The sequence below is a fragment of the Symsagittifera roscoffensis genome, chromosome 3 (genome assembly GCF_963678635.1).
Source record: "Symsagittifera roscoffensis chromosome 3, txSymRosc1.1, whole genome shotgun sequence".
In the NCBI taxonomy this organism is placed as follows: domain Eukaryota; kingdom Metazoa; phylum Xenacoelomorpha; order Acoela; family Convolutidae; genus Symsagittifera; species Symsagittifera roscoffensis.
Genome location: NC_087064.1, coordinates 62,785,023 through 62,804,982, shown reverse-complemented (window position 1 = coordinate 62,804,982; position 19,960 = coordinate 62,785,023). Strand labels below are relative to the sequence as shown.

The window sequence follows — 19,960 nt, the reverse complement described above, 5'->3', positions numbered from 1 at the left end:
AAAAAAAACTACAACAAGGATCTGTTTTCAATTGTTGAGTTTCCAAGATGAAGTTTTCAATCAGAAGAAAAGTTGAAGAGATAAAATGGGAGAAAAAATTACTTTCAAGACGTATGTGAACCGTATAAATCAAAAATTTGAATTCTTGAAAAATCCAGTATTAAAATGAAGAATTGTGCATTTAATGTGGGAATTTTACAACATTCGATTTGCAGGTTAAAACCAATGCTAATGGTTACTGGTCTGCGACTCCAATAAGTGTAGAAAAATAGAAAAACTGAGACAAACGTTAGAATATGAAATTTTTTTCTTACAGATCTGGCAATATAAACAAAAAAGATATGAAAAGAAAAGGGCCAACAAGATTTTTAAGAGTCAAGTTTCACAAATACAAAAAGAACATAAAATGTCAATACCTATCAAAGCAATTAGTTTAAATGAACTTAAAATGTCAAATCCGAATATTGCAGGAGAGTTTTGAATTGAATAAATTATGCATGATCGACTTTTGCATGATCGACTTTTGTAAAATTTTTGGCCACTGAAATTTAACTGTTGTCTGCAAACAATTTTGTTTTTATCACGCAATTTGCCTGTAACCAATTTTAATCTCTCTCACTTTCGTCTATTTTCTCACAATTGCAGTTTTGCAATATCGTCTAATTGTTCCGACTTTCGATACGAATATAACGGAATATTCGTGCTCGTGGTGGGGTTTTTTTCTTCAGACAAATTTCGATTTTTTAACTAGCCTTTTTTGACAGATTTTTTTTGTATCACTCAAAAGGTATTGTTGTCTTGAGCTCAAATTTGAAACGATATTTCTTCTGTGATCATTTTTCGTAAAATTATGGGGGTTTAAAGATTGCCATTTTGGCCAACTTGAGACAATTAACGCGCGAATATATTTCGCGCTTTTAACGCGTAAGCGAAGATTTAATCCGTATTAGAAATCGTTTTAAACTGATTCAAGAAAGCTTATATGTCATGGTTTATTCGTTAATAGGGGCAAAACCTATCACTTAGTGCCTAAAAAGGTTTATGGAAGTCAATCCACGTGATTTCTAAAAAACAATTTTCATCTTGCTAGACAAGTTTAAATTAAAACTCACTCACATGTTTTCTTCGAGTTACTTTTTTAATCACCGATCTTACGTGTAACTTATCCATCCGCCGCGTAACACCTAGCAGATGCTCAGTTATTTTTTTGTTTGTAGAAACTTGTTGTTCCGGCCATTGAACCTGGCCAGGAACTTTTTTCGGGTTTGTTTTAGTTTTTTCTGGGGCATCAAAAGTGATATCTTTGAGGCATTCTATCATATTTGAAGTTCAAAATTTCAGTACCAACTAATTTGTTTTATTCAACTAGAAAAAAAAGATACCGGTTCAAGTACGATATAAATTAGAGCGATTTATTGGAAAAAAATAAGTAGGAAAGTATTTTTAACATTATACAAACTTTCAGACGATTGTTTGTTTGCGCCCAATAACATCACTGTGAAAAAAGGCAACTCAAAGAAATTGGCTTTTGATGCAAACTAAAAAATCAAGAAATGTTCAAGAAAAAGTACTAAGTGCCAAAATTGCGTGAAAAAATAGATGAAGTTGTTCAAATTGGACATCAAAGAAGGAAGGTGGGTTTCAGCTCACGGCCTTAGATATTTCTATAGTCAATTGAAACTAGCTGCAGAAACAGCAAAGCAGCGTAATTTTAAGGTTATTAGTGAAAACCCAACTGGTTCCTAGAAATTATAATAGTATTGTATCAGGTCGATGCGAATAACCATGAGAATCTTGTTTTAGAAGTGATGAAAAATCTAAAATAGGAAAAACTAGCGCATAAAAAAAATCTGAATGTGATTTTTTAAGAGAAGAAATTTCGCTAGGGCATAATTTGACAGCGGGAGGATCACACGAAGTCAATAAAACCGGAGCCATTTTGAAAATAAACCCCCAAAAGATATGGAAACAGCTATGTCATTTATAGGTAGTAAAAAACACCTTTTAAAAAATCACCGACTGATTTTGTCATAAGGTGATCTTTTGTTCCTAATGATGAATATATAAAAGGTCGTTTTACTCCGACTCTCAAGGAAAAAGGTAAGAAATCTTTCTTGTATTTAGACCAATTGGAAACATATTTCAACTGCTAACATTTTTAATAAACTTATGAGATTTTGCAAGATGTCAAAGTGAGATAAAGTCATTTACGAAAACGAAACTTCCAATTTTGACCAACGCGTAGCTAATCGAACTCAGAAAACATTTGAATTGAAACTAACTTTTAGCTTGAAATTTTTCATTACAAGCGCACAACTGAGCCCCTTTGCACTTGCAATGCAAAACAAGATTAGCCACTAAATCGGGGAAAAAACCAAGAAAATAACTTGGAAAATGGCAAAAAATTTAGCAATATCAATACGAATACAGCTAGTTTTGAAACTAAAACATGCCAAGCCAAAAAAAAGTGAACGTATCATCTGAAGATAAAATTACCAACCGTTAACAAAGACAAAAATAAAATACCACAAACAACCACAGGACTTAAGATTTATAAAAAAAGTATTAAACTCTCTTCCCTCTCAAAACACACACAAGCAAACTCTATTCGCCTTCCGATTAAATAAATATGAGCGATGTTAAGATACAAATCTAAAATGGGCAGCTAGAATTGAATCTGAATATCCTAAAAAGGTCAATTTGGTCAAATTTGGAAGTTTTCAATCAGAAGAAAAGTTGAAGAGATAAAACGAGAGGAAAAATTACTGTCAAGACTTATGTCGACTGGTGAACCGTATGAATCAAAAATTTGAATTCTTGAAAAAGCCAGTATCAAAAAGAAGAATTGTGCATTTAATGTGGAAATTTTACAACATTTGATTTGCAGATTAAAACCAATGCTTATGGTTACTGTTCTGCGACTGCAACAAGTGTAGAAAAACTGGGACAAATATATTATAGGCCAAAATTTCTTAATCCGAAAAAAACCAAAAAATTCAAAAATTAAGGCTTATAAAAATAATAAATCGCCTCAAATCACACAGCCACCCAAAAATGTTTCCTTTTTCGTTTACGGAAAAAAGACGAAAAAAATACAAGAAAGTTAAAGACTACTAAAAAAAATTAGAAACAAGGGTATCCAGTTTCTATGCAAGAAGCACAGAAAATTCACTCCGCAATTCACTTTTTCATTTTCTGATATAAAATTAGCAAAAAAACGTAATAATCAAGTTAAAACTAAATTGGGAGCCCAGTTCTTGTCATGTCTATTGTTGAATCTGAAAAACGCACACAAAATTCTTTTTTGCTTGTCGAGCGACGCAACTTAGCCGATTTATTGTAGGCAAAAACGTATCAAGCTGAAAACAAGGGATAAAAAAATTTAGCAAATCGAATTTGTAAAGGTACCACCAACATAAAAACCGAATCTCGGTAAGAACAAGTTTCTAAAATGCGAAACAAAAACAAAAATTTGCAAGGGTAATAAGATTGCTTGTATCAGGTCGAAACCCTGAATATTCAGATTGCTTTTTGAAGTCTACGGAGTAGTGATCTTACAAAAAAATGATGGTTTATGCAAAATTTCAAAAAATTTCGAGATTTTTCTTAAAATCATCGCCTCACAAGCTATGTAAAGAACAAAATGATATACTTCGCATAAAGCAAAAAATGAGTGGACCAAATGGCATTTTTAAATTTAATTTTATACGCATGATTTATGAGACGGAATAATTTTCCGCTTACGAGTTAATCGCACGAAAATATATCGCGCGTTAATTGTCCCAAATTGGCGATAACTTTGCAAAAAATGATCAAAGGTGAAACTGATTTACATCTGCTACATCGGCTTACAAACTGGTTTCAATCTGCTTACATTACCTTTTGCGTGACATATGAAAATTTATACGTCACTCAAAAAGTATAAATTGTCATTTTATAGTGTACTTTTTTGTACGCAGAATCCATTGAAATTTTGTCACTGGAATCCAATTACATTTTGGAACATATTTAAAGACTTGTCTCTGAAAGCCAGGAACATACAGACACAAAACTGAGCGCCTATCCAGTGCGCAGTTTGGCCTGGTGATGACAATAGCTATTTGAAAAGTCGAAATTTGTAGGGAGAAAAAAAACGACACCAATCACAAACATTTTGTCATTTTCTTCGAGATCGGATTGATAACAGGTAAAAAGCATATGGCTTTGTAATGTTTTGCGAGTGAATTTCAAAGAAAACATTCGTATACAGTAGCGTTAGTGTGGCGCCACAAAAGTTGTTTTCGTTAACTGCTGAATGTTCCGACTGCCTTTTAAGGTTTATGGAGCATTAATAACATTTAAAAATTGAATGTAATAAAACATAAAGAATTGTTTTTTAATTTGAGGTTTTTTTCTGAAAATCATCCCCACACACGCCATATAAAATACAAAAGGATAGATTTCGCTCCTTGTAACAAATCAATTATGGCAAATAAGCTTCTTTCAATTAATTTAGAACAATTTCTAAGACGGATCAAATCTCCGCTTACTCGTTAATAGCGGGAAATATATCGCGCGTTAATTGTCCCAAATTGTCCAAAATGGCAATCTTTAAAGCCCCGTAACTCTACAAAAAATGATCACAGGTGAAATATCTTTTCAAATTTGAGCTGAGGACAACAAGGCCTTTTGAATGATATAAAATAATCCGTCAAAATTGCTAGTTAAAAAGTCAAAACTTGTCTGAAGAAAAAAACCCACCCCGAGCACAAATATTCCGTTACTTTCCTATCAAAAATCGGACTGTTTTGGCGGAATTTGTTTTATTTCAATCGAAAGCTATTGTAGTCCTGGGCTTAATTTTGAAAAACTATTTCACCTGTGGTCATTTTTCGTAAAGTTATGGGGGTTTAAAGATCGCCATTTTGGCCAGTTTGAGACAATTAACGCGCAATATATTTCACGCTATTAACGCGTAAGCGGTGATCTAATCGGTATTAGAAACCGTTCTAAATTGATTCAAGGAAGCTTATATGTCATAATTGATTTGTTAATAGGAGCAAAATCTATCACTTTGTGCTTAATATGGCGTGTGGGGGATGTTTTCGCAAAAATTCTCAATTTTTTTTTTAAAATTTTTATTATATTCAAACTTTTCATGATCTTGCTGCTCCATAGACTTTAAAAGACAGTCGGAACTGTTTGGCCTCGTAATAACAATGGCAAATTAAAAAATCGAAATTTGTATGGAGAAAAAAACGACACCGATCCCAAATATTTCATTTTCTTCCAGGTCGGATCGAAAACAGGCAAAAGCATTTGGCTTTGTATTGATTTGCGAGTGAATTTCGAAGAAAACATTCGTCTACAGTAGCGTTAGTATGGCGCCGCAATACTTGTTTTCGTGAACTTTTTTTCGTAAAATCCTCGATTCGTGGGAAAGACAAATGTTTGTGGTTTACCAAATTTCATAATTTTATTACAAGTTAAAACAAAACCATGTAGCAGGTTGTGAAATTTTATGTTATTTTCCTGCTACCTTTCAACACAATACTAACATGCAGTTAAGAAATTTTACCACTTGCTGATTTCACTATTAAAAAAATACGAGAACAAAGCATTCGCCGTTCATTTTCTATTTCTTCGGTCGATCTATTCCTTTTAACTCCCTTTTTCGATTGCGAGCTTTTTTTCTAAAAATTGATCATTTCATTTTATTTTAATTCAAAGAAGCATTATACAAATAATAGTTTAGAGACTAATCAGTCTAAAACAAATAATCAACAATGAGAAATAGAAAATTAAATCTCAGTTCAGCTAAATAGCGAGTTTCTAATATTGCGAGATGGAGTTCTTCAAAAGATTCTCTCTTCACTTCTTGGCTGGCTTCTTACCAGCTGCTTTCTTGGCTGGAGACTTCTTGGCCTTGGGTTTAGCCGGACTCTTTGCTTTCTTCGGTGTTGTGGCCTTCTTTGCTGCTGCGGGTTTTGGCGAGGCTAGGGCTTTTTTGACTGGAGACTTCTTTTTCGGGCTAGTCTTCTTGGCTGGCTTCTTTGCTGCCGGCTCTTTCGATGGCAATTTGAAGCTTCCGCTGGCTCCGTGGCTCTTTGTTGAAGCGTGGACCAGTTCTTTTTTGGAGATCATTCTTCGAAGGGCGGTTTTGACATGGTTGGCGGCCTTCTCGTCCACTTTGTAGTTGGCGTTGATGTATTTCATGATGGCAGCTTTGCTCGAGCCCCCCTTCTCGTTCAGTTCTTTCACTGCCTTCTTGATCATCGAGGCGAAGTGTGGGTGCGATGCTGTCTTGGCAGCTGCTGCCTTCTTGGGGGTTGCGGCTTTCTTGGGAGTAGCGGCAGGCATGATTGAATTAGAGTTGAAATTTGGGAAATTTCTGTTTAGAATTCAGCAAGTTAAGCAAGTAGAGCAGAATGATAATAGAACACAATTCAGCTCAGTATTTATATCACAGAGCTCAACCGGAACGAAAACGCTCGCTGCAATAAAGAAATCACATTATTTTAAACGAAAAAAGCAGATTTGTTCAATTTAATTCCTTATTTTCACAATAGCCAGAAGTTTAATCAAAAATTTGAAAAATGGATCGTGTACCCAAGAATATTAGCTACGAGGACCTATAAAACACAGTTATTTTACAAAGCCCCAAAAGATATTGAAACAGCTATGCCATTTATGGGTAGTAAAATCACCTATTAAAAATTTTTGCTAACGCAGCGAGTCAAAAAGATAAATTGTGACTATCATCGAAAAAAAAACAAGAGAATTGAAAACGTAAGCCTTCCAATGGAAAAAAAATGAATCAGGGGATAAGCACACGGCTGTGTTTTAAGAAATGAAAACAGCAGTGGCCAAATTTTTTTCCTGACCCGAAAAAAATAGGAAAAACAAATAGTGATGCGAGTCATAGTGGACCCAGGGCTACCCTAGAAAAAAATAGATACGGGTCACTAGGTACCCATAACCTTTGCCTCAAGGTTTTAGATATGAAAGAAAAAAATCAACCAACAAATTGGAACTATCCCCGTACAGAAATAAAATAAAAATACAGATATGCCCAGGGTTAATCCATTTGTTGTGAGATTGCATATCTGCCCTGAACTGTATCAGACATGTTCAGACCTGGAAGATACAACAATTTTAATGTTACGGAAATAAAATAAAAATACAGATATGCCCAGGTTGAATCCATTTGTTGTGAGACTGCATATCTGTCCTGAACATGGGCAGTCGATCGTTCCAAACACTTCTGACTGGGCATGGAAATTATCATCGCAACTAGTTGTACAGCCCTCACCAGTGTATTAGATAGGAAATGTTCAAAAATGACATTTACCTCATATCCGACTTGATAAATTTAATGGTTATTGCTTTATTACAAGTAAATCGTACTCAAAAGTTGTCTCAAAATTAGCAAAAGGTGCCTGTTAGTCAATACCAGAGTAAATCACTGACTGACTTTGTCATAAAGTTGATCTACTGTTCCGAATGATGAATATATAAAAAATCGTTTTGTTCCGACTCTCAAGGAATAAGCTAGGAAATCTTTTTGGTATTTAGAGCAATTGGAAATATATTTCAACTGCTAACATTTTTAACACACCTATGAGAATTTGCAAGATGTCAAAGTGAGATAGAAGTCATTTCACGAAAACGAAACTTCCAATTTTGACCAACGCGTAGCTAATCGAACTCAGAAAACATTTGAATTGAAACTAACTTTTAGCTTGAAATTTTTCATTACAAGCGCACAACTGAGCCCCTTTGCACTTGCAATGCAAAACAAGATTAGCCACTAAATCGGGAAAAAATCCAAGAAAATAACTTGGAAAATGGCAGAAAATTTAGCAATATCAATACGAATACAGCTAGTTTTGAAACTAAAACATGCCAAGTCAAAAAAAGTGAACGTATCATCTGAAGATAAAATTACCAACCGTTAACAAAGACAAAAATAAAATACCACAAACAACCACAGGACTTAAGATTTATAAAAAAAGTATTAAACTCTCTTCCCTCTCAAAACACACACAAGCAAACTCTATTCGCCTTCCGATTAAATAAATATGAGCGATGTTAAGATACAAATCTAAAATGGGCAGCTAGAATTGAATCTGAATATCCTAAAAAGGTCAATTTGGTCAAATTTGGAAGTTTTCAATCAGAAGAAAAGTTGAAGAGATAAAACGAGAGGAAAAATTACTGTCAAGACTTATGTCGACTGGTGAACCGTATGAATCAAAAATTTGAATTCTTGAAAAAGCCAGTATCAAAAAGAAGAATTGTGCATTTAATGTGGAAATTTTACAACATTTGATTTGCAGATTAAAACCAATGCTTATGGTTACTGTTCTGCGACTGCAACAAGTGTAGAAAAACTGGGACAAATATATTATAGGCCAAAATTTCTTAATCCGAAAAAAACCAAAAAATTCAAAAATTAAGGCTTATAAAAATAATAAATCGCCTCAAATCACACAGCCACCCAAAAATGTTTCCTTTTTCGTTTACGGAAAAAAGACGAAAAAAATACAAGAAAGTTAAAGACTACTAAAAAAAATTAGAAACAAGGGTATCCAGTTTCTATGCAAGAAGCACAGAAAATTCACTCCGCAATTCACTTTTTCATTCCCCCTAAATTTTCTGATATAAAATTAGCAAAAAAACGTAATAATCAAGTTAAAGATAAATTGGGAGCCCAGTTCTTGTCATGTCTATTGTTGAATCTGAAAAACGCACACAAAATTCTTTTTTGCTTGTCGAGCGACGCAACTTAGCCGATTTATTGTAGGCAAAAACGTATCAAGCTGAAAACAAGGGATAAAAGAAATTTAGCAAATCGAATTTGTAAAGGTACAACCAACATAAAAACCGAATCTCGGTAAGAACAAGTTTCTAAAATGCGAAACAAAAACAAAAATTCGCAAGGGTAATAAGATTGCTTGTATCAGGTCGAAACCCTGAATATTCAGATTGCTTTTTAAAGTCTACGGAGTAGTGATCTTACAAAAAAATGATGGTTTATGCAAAATTTCAAAAAGTTTCGAGATTTTTCTTAAAATCATCGCCTCACAAGCTATGTAAAGAACAAAATGATATACTTCGCATAAAGCAAAAAATGAGTGGACCAAATGGCATTTTTAAATTTAATTTTATACGCATGATTTATGAGACGGAATAATTTTCCGCTTACGAGTTAATCGCACGAAAATATATCGCGCGTTAATTGTCCCAAATTGGCAATCATTAAAACCCCATAACTTTGCAAAAAATGATCAAAGGTGAAACTGATTTACATCTGCTACATCGGCTTACAAACTGGTTTCAATCTGCTTACATTACCTTTTGCGTGATGTATGAAAATTTATAAGTCACTCAAAAAGTATAAATTGTCATTTTATAGTGTACTTTTTTGTACGCAGAATCCACTGAAATTTTGTCACTGGAATCCAATTACATTTTGGAACATATTTAAAGACTTGTCTCTGAAAGCCAGGAACATACAGACAAAAAATTGAGCGCCTATCCAGTGCGCAGTTCGGCCTGGTGATGACAATAGCTATTTGAAAAGTCGAAATTTGTAGGGAGAAAAAAAACGATACCAATCACAAATATTTTGTCATTTTCTTCGAGATCGGATTGATAACAGGTAAAAAGCATATGGCTTTGTAATGATTTGCGAGTGAACTTCAAAGAAAACATTCGTATACAGTAGCGTTAGTGTGGCGCCACAAAAGTTGTTTTCGTTAACTGCTGAATGTTCCGACTGCCTTTTAAGGTTTATGGAGCAGTAATAACATTTAAAAATTGAATGTAATAAAACATAAAGAATTGTTTTTTAATTTGAGGTTTTTTGTGAAAATCATCCCCACACGCCATATAAAATACAAAAGGATAGATTTCGCTCCTTGTAACAAATCAATTATGGCAAATAAGCTTCTTTCAATTAATTTAGAACAATTTCTAAGACGGATCAAATCTCCGCTTACTCGTTAATAGCGGGAAATATATCGCGCGTTAATTGTCCCAAATTGTCCAAAATGGCAATCTTTGAAGCCCCGTAACTCTACAAAAAATGATCACAGGTGAAATATCTTTTCAAATTTGAGCTGAGGACAACAAGGCCTTTTGAATGATATAAAATAATCCGTCAAAATTGCTAGTTAAAAAGTCAAAACTTGTCTGAAGAAAAAAACCCACCCCGAGCACAAATATTCCGTTACTTTCCTATCGAAAATCGGACTGTTTTGGCGGAATTTGTTTTATTTCAATCGAAAGCTATTGTAGTCCTGGGCTTAATTTTGAAAAACTATTTCACCTGTGGTCATTTTTCGTAAAGTTATGGGGGTTTAAAGATCGCCATTTTGAGACAATTAACGCGCAATATATTTCACGCTATTAACGCGTAAGCGGTGATCTAATCGGTATTAGAAACCGTTCTAAATTGATTCAAGGAAGCTTATATGTCATAATTGATTTGTTAATAGGAGCAAAATCTATCACTTTGTGCTTAATATGGCGTGTGGGGGATGTTTTCGCAAATTCTCAATTTTTTTTTTTAAATTTTTATTATATTCAAACTTTTCATGATCTTGCTGCTCCATAGACTTTAAAAGACAGTCGGAACTGTTTGGCCTCGTAATAACAATGGCAAATTAAAAAATCGAAATTTGTATGGAGTAAAAAACGACACCGATCACAAATATTTCATTTTCTTCCAGGTCGGATCGAAAACAGGCAAAAGCATTTGGCTTTGTATTGATTTGCGAGTGAATTTCGAAGAAAACATTCGTCTACAGTAGCGTTAGTATGGCGCCGCAATACTTGTTTTCGTGAACTTTTTTTCGTAAAATCCTCGATTCGTGGGAAAGACAAATGTTTGTGGTTTACCAAATTTCATAATTTTATTACAAGTTAAAACAAAACCATGTAGCAGGTTGTGAAATTTTACGTTATTTTCCTGCTACCTTTCAACACAATACTAACATGCAGTTAAGAAATTTTACCACTTGTTGATTTCACTATTAAAAAAATACGAGAACAAAGCATTCGCCGTTCATTTTCTATTTCTTCGGTCGATCTATTCCTTTTAACTCCCTTTTTCGATTGCGAGCTTTTTCTCTAAAAATTGATCATTTCATTTTATTTTAATTCAAAGAAGCATTATACAAATAATAGTTTAGAGACTAAACAGTCTAAAACAAATAATCAACAATGAGAAATAGAAAATTAAATCTCAGTTCAGCTAAATAGCGAGTTTCTAATATTGCGAGATGGAGTTCTTCAAAAGATTCTCTCTTCACTTCTTGGCTGGCTTCTTACCAGCTGCTTTCTTGGCTGGAGACTTCTTGGCCTTGGGTTTAGCCGGACTCTTTGCTTTCTTCGGTGTTGTGGCCTTCTTTGCTGCTGCGGGTTTTGGCGAGGCTGGGGCTTTCTTGACTGGAGACTTCTTTTTCGGGCTAGTCTTCTTGGCTGGCTTCTTTGCTGCCGGCTCTTTTGATGGCAATTTGAAGCTTCCGCTGGCTCCGTGGCTCTTTGTTGAAGCGTGGACCAGTTCTTTTTTGGAGATCATTCTTCGAAGGGCGGTTTTGACATGGTTGGCGGCCTTCTCGTCCACTTTGTAGTTGGCGTTGATGTATTTCATGATGGCAGCTTTGCTCGAGCCCCCCTTCTCGTTCAGTTCTTTCACTGCCTTCTTGATCATCGAGGCGAAGGGTGGGTGCGATGCTGTCTTGGCAGCTGCTGCCTTCTTGGGGGTTGCGGCTTTCTTGGGAGTAGCGGCAGGCATGATTGAATTAGAGTTGAAATTTGGGAAATTTCTGTTTAGAATTCAGCAGGTTAAGCAAGTAGAGCAGAATGATAAAAGAACACAATTCAGCTCAGTATTTATATCACAGAGCTCAACCGGAACGAAAACGCTCGCTGCAATAAAGAAATCACATTATTTTAAACGAAAAAAGCAGATTTGCTCAATTTAATTCCTTATTTTCACAATAGCCAGAAGTTTAATCAAAAATTTGAAAAATGGATCGTGTACCCAAGAATATTAGCTACCAGGACCTATAAAACACAGTTATTTTACAAAGTGTGTGACATAAGATTTTAAGCAAAAACAATAGCAAACAGTTGATCTAAAATAAAAATAACCGACGTTTTGATCAAAAAATTGCGTTTGGTAGCATTTTTGGGGGTTGAACTCTGGATTATATAGATAGTTGAGATTGTTGCGGACCTATTCCGCTCATAACGCCATTTATATGTGCTCGCTACTTTGAGAAATAAGCCATTGATTTCAGGTGTTTCGCTTAAAATGAATTTGTGTAGTGCGGTTTGGTATATTTAGATCTGAAATCGGTTTTTTGCTCTGGTAGATAAATTTATGATTTGAAAAACAGTACGACTGAATTACAGCAGATTTTGATATCATCACTTCTCGAACGAAAACCACAACCTCTAAATCAATCATTATGGCAGTAAAGAGCGAAAGATTTTTTAAAACGGTCACAGAACCTTTCATTTCAAGTATATTCATATGACCTGGGCCCAGGGGTGGATTTTAGAGGGATGCGAACGACTACCCCCTCTGGGATTCGACCCTTGGCCACCCAAAGGGTCACGCTCAGTTACTTCTTTACGATATTCATTTTTGGTCCACGCGAACGCAAAATTTTTTCTACAGGCACTTATGGGCTCCAGTTTCAATCCACACTAATTTTGTCCATTAAATGCTATTTTTTTTGAGGGAGCGCTAGGAAAATTAGTTTGGTCGACCTAAATTTTTTTTTTTCATAGTCTGCTTGATTTCGAATTAAGTGATTTCGAATAAATGGCTGGCCTGGAAAAGATCGACAAAATTCATCAGAAGACCATCTCTAGTAAAAAAAAATCATGCGAACGCCACTGAACAAATGTTCTCGAACAATTTAAGTTAAATCAATTCATTCACTATTTAGATAATTATCTTAAGTTTTCAGCCCAATCCAGTACCTTCAGCTTTGTTGAGACCGCTGCTTCTCAAGAGACGAGAAAGTTTGCATGAGGCCCCGCGGAAAAATTATATGGAGTAAGGGTCCAGCTTTACCGCAAAAGCCGTCAAACAATTTTGTGACTCAGAAGTAATAGATTTAACTTAATTGCCAGTGGAATGATCATCGTGCTACAAAAATGCGAGCGCACAAAAGCAAGTATAAAAAAATTACGTACTAGTTTAGGCCAAAATATCGGGAAAAATTGAAAGCATGGTAGAGCGAGTGTTATGGGTATTCAGGTTCTCAAAAGTTTGCAGCAACCAGAATGTCATCGTTCGAAGCCGACTATGGTTGCCAATTGGACAAAAATTCAGGAGCTCGGCTTGGCTCCCCTTTATAGATCCTACGAAATAGTGCACTTCTGATGAAATCACTCATTGCGCGGGCACTTATCCCCCAATGTTATCTGGAGCTGGAGTTCAAACGCCTGAACGATCAATTGGGCGAAAATTCTCCTATCATTCCATATGGAATATTTTGAAAAGATATAGACTGGTCCAATGTCTTGCACAAAACGCCAATCAGCTTCCATCCCCCTGTCTCTGGAATCAGTTTGAGTGTGCGCGAGATCAAAAGCAAAAGACGAACAATTCTGTGGAAGGTTGGCATCCTGCTTTCCAGATAGTAATGGGCTGTACTATGCACAAGTTTATTGAATTTGTTCGGCGAGAATAAAAACTTAGCTGAGAATAAGCAAGTTAGATTAAGATCCGGAGAGTAGGCATCAAAGAAAGCAAAATACAAAAAAAAACAGTTAAGATTGTCTGAGATATTGAAAAACTATCAGAACAATCGAATTAGTAATATACTACAGGGACTTTCATTTCTGATTTCTGTAATTTTTTTAATGTTTATTTAGCTTCCTATTCATTCTTTCAAATGTTGAACATCCAACAAAACATTGATACGAATTGCCGCTTGGTAAGAATCGTCGCTTGTTACGAAAATTCGCCTTTTCAAAAATTACGAATTGTCGCCTGTTACAAATAGTCGCTTGTTACGAATTGTCGCCCAACCTTGCAAAGCAGATACGGTTCCAAAAAATTTTATGACAAAAACCATCGCTAAAAACATCAATTGTTAAAGAGTAATTTAATGAAAACCTAATCAATTGGATCAATACGATCTGAGGGCGGCGAAGATGCCACATCCAGCCAATACAAGGTGGAACGCGAAGTTGCACGTAGAAGACGAAGTAGAGGTCAAGAGCCATCCAGTCAAACGGTCAGGAGATCAGCTGGTGAAACGGGACACCTGAGGCAAAAAAGGCAAAAGAGGCAGGGCCCATCAGTGAAAACCCCAAGCAGGAGGGGTGATTTCTTCTTTCAACGAATCACTGAGCGAAACAGATGGTATGAGTTAATATAACATAATATAACGTTTTTGTTACTTCTTCATTTGAGTACATAAGCTTGTTTTGAAATCAATTGTAGTCACCTGTGGTGAATCATATCTGCTTTTGGTGCTGCGCCTGACATAGATAGATTGTTTAGCTAGTTCGAGTCTGTCAAGCAGCGGCCACATCCGCGCTTAAACAGTTGCAGCATAAGACAATTGAGACAAGGATTAATGTCTACTGAACCGCAAGTTAACATTGGGATCGTGAGTTTTGAAATTTTCAAACAATTATTCTACAAACTTACAAAGCTTATACACTTTTGAAGTGTTTTTATTTGGATGGATACCAAACGGTAATTTGAAGTTTGTTTTTGATGTTTCGATGGTTTCAAAAGAAATTTAAATAGGATACTGGAAAAACCCGCGCGTTTGCTCGTGGTGAATTTCCATTTTTTCAAACACTTTCTTTCTTTCTTAAAATGTATTTTGTTGGTCTCTTCAGTGTCTTAGTCTTCCAAAACCTATAAGACTAAAATACTACGAAGAAACTCTACGAATCAGAAGCCTGTGAAAACAAATGCGAGGTGCATGACGAAACTGGTGAAAAACATAAAAAAAGGAAAATGGGACGAACAAGAGAAGCAACTTTAGTCTCTTACTCAAGCCAGGACTGGGGAAACTAAGACGAAACATCACCAAGAAGGAGCAATAAAAAGAAAACAACTGTCAAAAATTTGGGTCAGTCACGATAGACATAATTATCCGGGACGAAAAAGAAGCCAATTTGAAAAAAAGGAGGAAAGCATCGAAGAGTAAGGGAACAAACTATGGAGTAGAAACTATTAAAGCTTTTAAACTAAACTGAGCCCAGGGGAGGGGTAGTGCAATGCCTACAACTCATTGTTGTGATTTAAATTTTGAAATATAATTTTAAAATTTATTGCGTTTAACTTTATTGCGTTTCATTTTCGGACATATCTTCGTTTGAGTATATTAGTTTCAGTTTTGAAACTATTTGTAGTCACCTGTGGCGAATCTTATCTGCTTTTGCTGCTGCACCTGACATAGATAGAATGGTTAGCTAGTACGAGTCTGTCGCGCAGTGGACACATCCGCGCTAAAACAGTTGCAGTGTGCGACAATTGAGATAAGGATTAATGTGCGTTTAACCCGATTACTTTAACAATTTAACATTGGGATCGTGAGTCTCAGATTTCCACATAATCGTTTTACAAACTTACAAAATTTGTATTTTTCCATGTTTATTGCGTTGAATAATTAGCAATTTGTTACTTTCAAAATTTTTCGATGATTCCAAATAATTTTCAAAAAGATACTGGAAACGCCCGCGCATTTCCTCATGGCAAGTTTCCATTTTTATCGAAAATTTTCATCACCGTTCTTTGTTTCCTCATTCAATTGTATTTTGTTGGTCTCTTTAATCACTTCTGATTTCAAAACCTCTACGATCATAAATCTACGAAAAAAAAAACGGAAACTTGAGATTTCAAATCTTGTACTGCTGTTGTTTAGCAAAACCGACTAAATTTAAGCTGCTTTGTTGTTGATTTAAGCTCCAAAAAGATTGGTAGTAAAATTGGGATAACCTTGATATGACACTCCGTTTGAGCTTTACTAAACGGCGTATGCGACCTGAAAAATTATTGTTTTAAATAAATTTTGATTTCTTTTTTCATCTAAGGTAATCTAATTTTGCATACAGAGGCGGAGCTTACAAATCATACTTTGCATCACTTACAAAAAAAAAACACTCAAAATGTATGCATCTACTGAATTTCATTATTATAACAGTTTTATAACAATAAATAAAATATTCCCAAAAAAAACCAAGTAGATAACGCAACGTAGTATCTGATAAAGACTTAAGCAAAGTATCAAAACAAAGAAGAAACTCGACAAATTTAACAACTGGTGCAAATTTCAAAACAAAAAACTCACTGCATATAGAAATAAGCAAATTGCTCGGTTGTATCTTCAAATATGAAATAAATTGGGATGAGTTTACCCAGGAAATGTCCCAAGCAGCCACAAACAGAAAAAACCACCTTTTCGTAGATAACTTGAAGATCATTTTGAACAATGAAGACCTACTGAACATAATATACAGCTGAGAAAATAAAAATAACATATCACCAGGTTATTTTTAATATTTCCTCTTTTTTCGTTTTTTTTTTAAAGAAAGCTCGTACTTATTTGAACTTTTTGTGTTATGCTCAAATCCGATGAAAATCGGAGTTAGGTGATTAAGAAAACAATTTAATTTTTCCGCTCAGAGAAATCTGAAAACGGACGAGGTCTCATGACTATCTCTCAGGCTTATTTTTAATGGTTGTATTTGCGGTTTTATAACAAGCACAGCTGGTAGCACACACGATCAATTTCGTGCATAGGGATGAGGTGAAGTTTCCCTCAGATCAGATACGTGAATTAATTGAAAAATTAAAGAATACTAGAAAGAAACATTTTTGAACTTTTCCAAATTCTTTTTTCTAAGAGTTAAGTTGATCGAAAATATATTTATTGTTGTAACGCATTCTGGAAACGTTTTGATGACTCTGAATTATTTTCGGAGTATTTCAAATGAGGCAAAAATTACGATGGCAAAAGAAAAAATTTGATCTGAAAAATTGCTGCCTCTTCCAATGAATGAAACTACATGTTTAACAGAGACTAAGATTCATTTTCCTTAGACGCGAAAAAAAAACGGCTAAATAGAGCTCATAAAAATAAAAAAGCAGAAAGGCAAAAAATTCGGCCTTGAACACCAGATTCAAACGTTAACTTTAAATGCTTAAAAAATTAATTTTAGCAGACAGAATATTTAAATAACAGGAAATTAAATCAACTAGGTAGCCTCATTTCCATTTGGTTCATATCAGTAGAAAAAAGCAAAAATAGCTTTAAAAAGGCCAAAAAGTGAAAAAGGTACTCTAAAACGTGCCGGAATCGTACACTCATAATCACGTCTTGTCGTTTGCGCAATGGTCGCTCAACAGTTGTTTAAAATTAAAGGCCCCGCTTAAGCTGGAGGTACCTGTTTGACAATAATTTTTTACACAGAAACGAAGCTGCGCTTCGCAAACACTAGTGAGAACACGATAAAAGCACTTCTATGAAGTGCAAAAAGAAAAATTAGAAAAAAGATTCGTAATAGTTTGCGTTCCGCTACGTCTGAGATTCGATCTGCGACCTAGAGATTATGATTCTCATGCACTAACCACTCAGCCCCGGACTCTCAATAAATTACAAACACTAGCTATAAATGAGGCAGATAATAGATACTATGAAACTGCCTATGCTACAGATCGTCATTACATCAAAAGTGCCACCAAATGAATGAACAATTTTATTTGCGAATTAGATTAGAAAACGAGAAGGTGTGTACTATTACACTAAGGCTCGCAAGTTGGCTATTGTAAAAATGAACTTGATGTGAACGGTAATGCGTAATTTTCAAAGTGTCAAAATGTCGTGACTTGGCCATTTACCAAGTCCATAGCTAATACCTATCAAAATTGCGGAGAACACGCTTTTAGCAGATGAGATGAAAACATTTCTGAATAATTAAAACATCTTTAATTAATTACTTGATATCAGAATTCAATAGTATATCGTAATGATTCGAAGGAAAAGCGTGACTTTCAAAAATTCGAAAAAAGAACTTTGCAAAAGAGCATAGTGGTTTTTCTACTCAGAACGGAATTAGCTCTAAGCTTATTCTACTCGCTTTTTCAGAGGAGGCTAAAATTACTTTGAAATAAACCCTTAATTTTAGGTTTTGCAGTGTACCTCTCGAAAATCCACCAAATTTCCAAAGAACACGGTCAATATTTCAAATTATGGACTTTTTCTGAATTCAGTAAGGCTTTTTTCCAAATTCTTTTTTCTAAAAGTTAAGTTGATCGAAAATATATTTATTGTTGTAACAAATGCTATAGCATTCTGGAAACGTTTTGATGACTCTGAATTATTTTCGGAGTATTTCAAATGAGGCAAAAATTACGATGGCAGAAGAAAAACTTTGATCTGAAAAATTGCTGCCTCTTCCAATGAATGAAACTACATGTTTAACAGAGACTAAGCTTCATTTTCTTTAGACGCGAAAAAAAAAACGGCTAAATAGAGCTCATAAAAATAAAAAAGCAGAAAGGCAAAAAATTCGGCCTTGAAAACCAGATTCAAATGGTAACTTTAAATGCTTAAAAATTAATTTTAGCAGACAGAATATTCAAATAACAGGAAATTAAATCAACTAGGTAGCCTCATTTTGTTGATATCAGTAGAAAAAAGCAAAAATAGCTTTGAAAAGGCCAAAAAGTGAAAAAGGTACTCTAAAACGTGCCGGAATCGTACACTCATAATCACGTCTTGTCGTTTGCGCAATGGTCGCTCAACAGTTGTTTAAAATTAAAGGCCCCACTTAAGCTGGAGGTACCTGTTTGACAATAACTGTTTACACAGAAACGAAGCTGCGCTTCGCAAACACTAGTGAGAACACGACAAAAGCACTTCTATGAAGTGCAAAAAGAAAAATTAGAAAAAAGATTCGTAATAGTTTGCGTTCCGCTACGTCTGAGATTCGATCTGCGACCTAGAGATTATGATTCTCATGCACTAACCACTCAGCCCCGGACTCAATAAATTACAAACACTAGCTATAAATGAGGCAGATAATAGATACTATGAAACTGCCTATGCTACAGATCGTCATTACATCAAAAGAGCCACCAAATGAATGAACAATTTTATTTGCGAATTAGATTAGAAAACGAGAAGGTCTGTACTATTACACTAAGGCTCGCAAGTTGGCTATTGTAAAAATGAACTTGATGTGAACGGTAATGCGTAATTTTCAAAGTGTCAAAATGTCGTGACTTGGCCATTTACCAAGTCCATAGCTAATACCTATCAAAATTGCGGAGAACACGCTTTTAGCAGATGAGATGAAAACATTTCTGAATAATTAAAACATCTTTAATTAATTACTTGATATCAGAATTCAATAGTATATCGTAATGATTCGAAGGAAAAGCGTGACTTTCAAAAATTCGAAAAAAGAACTTTGCAAAAGAGCATAGTGGTTTTTCTACTCAGAACGGAATAAGCTCTAAGCTAATTCTACTCGCATTTTCAGAGGAGGCTAAAATTACTTTGAAATAAACCCTTAATTTTAGGTTTTGCAGCGTACCTCTCGAAAATTCACCAAATTTCCAAAGAACACGGTCAATATTTCAAATTATGGACTTTTTCTAAATTCAGTAAGGCTTTTTTCCAAATTATTTTTTCTAAAAGTTAAGTTGATCGAAAATATATTTATTGTTGTAACAAATGCTATAGCATTCTGGAAACGTTTTGATGACTCTGAATTATTTTCGGAGTATTTCAAATGAGGCAAAAATTACGATGGCAAAAGAAAAACTTTGATCTGAAAAATTGCTGCCTCTTCCAATGAATGAAACTACATGTTTAACAGAGACTAAGATTCATTTTCCTTAGACGCGAAAAAAAAACGGCTAAATAGAGCTCATAAAAATAAAAAAGCAGAAAGGCAAAAAATTCGGCCTTGAAAACCAGATTCA

General features: G+C 34.8%; 2 protein-coding genes across 2 annotated transcripts; both read right to left on the bottom strand.

Annotated features, from left to right (window-relative positions):
* Nucleotides 1-5,683: 5,683 nt before the first annotated feature.
* Nucleotides 5,684-6,421, bottom strand: LOC134842424 (histone 24-like). Its single transcript, XM_063858752.1, has one exon. It carries the CDS (start codon nucleotides 6,337-6,339, stop codon nucleotides 5,851-5,853), a length of 489 nt encoding a protein of 162 aa, XP_063714822.1. The 5' UTR covers nucleotides 6,340-6,421; the 3' UTR covers nucleotides 5,684-5,850.
* A 4,705-nt stretch (nucleotides 6,422-11,126) lies between these two features.
* LOC134842279 (histone 24-like) lies at nucleotides 11,127-11,853 on the bottom strand. Its single transcript, XM_063858551.1, has one exon. It carries the CDS (start codon nucleotides 11,780-11,782, stop codon nucleotides 11,294-11,296), a length of 489 nt encoding a protein of 162 aa, XP_063714621.1. The 5' UTR covers nucleotides 11,783-11,853; the 3' UTR covers nucleotides 11,127-11,293.
* Between the last annotated feature and the right edge of the window lie 8,107 nt (nucleotides 11,854-19,960).

Coding starts and splice junctions, on each gene's coding strand:
- LOC134842424 (XM_063858752.1), bottom strand. CDS start 6,339: ATGCCTGCCGCTACTCCCAAGAAAGCCGCAACCCCCAAGAAGGCAGCA.
- LOC134842279 (XM_063858551.1), bottom strand. CDS start 11,782: ATGCCTGCCGCTACTCCCAAGAAAGCCGCAACCCCCAAGAAGGCAGCA.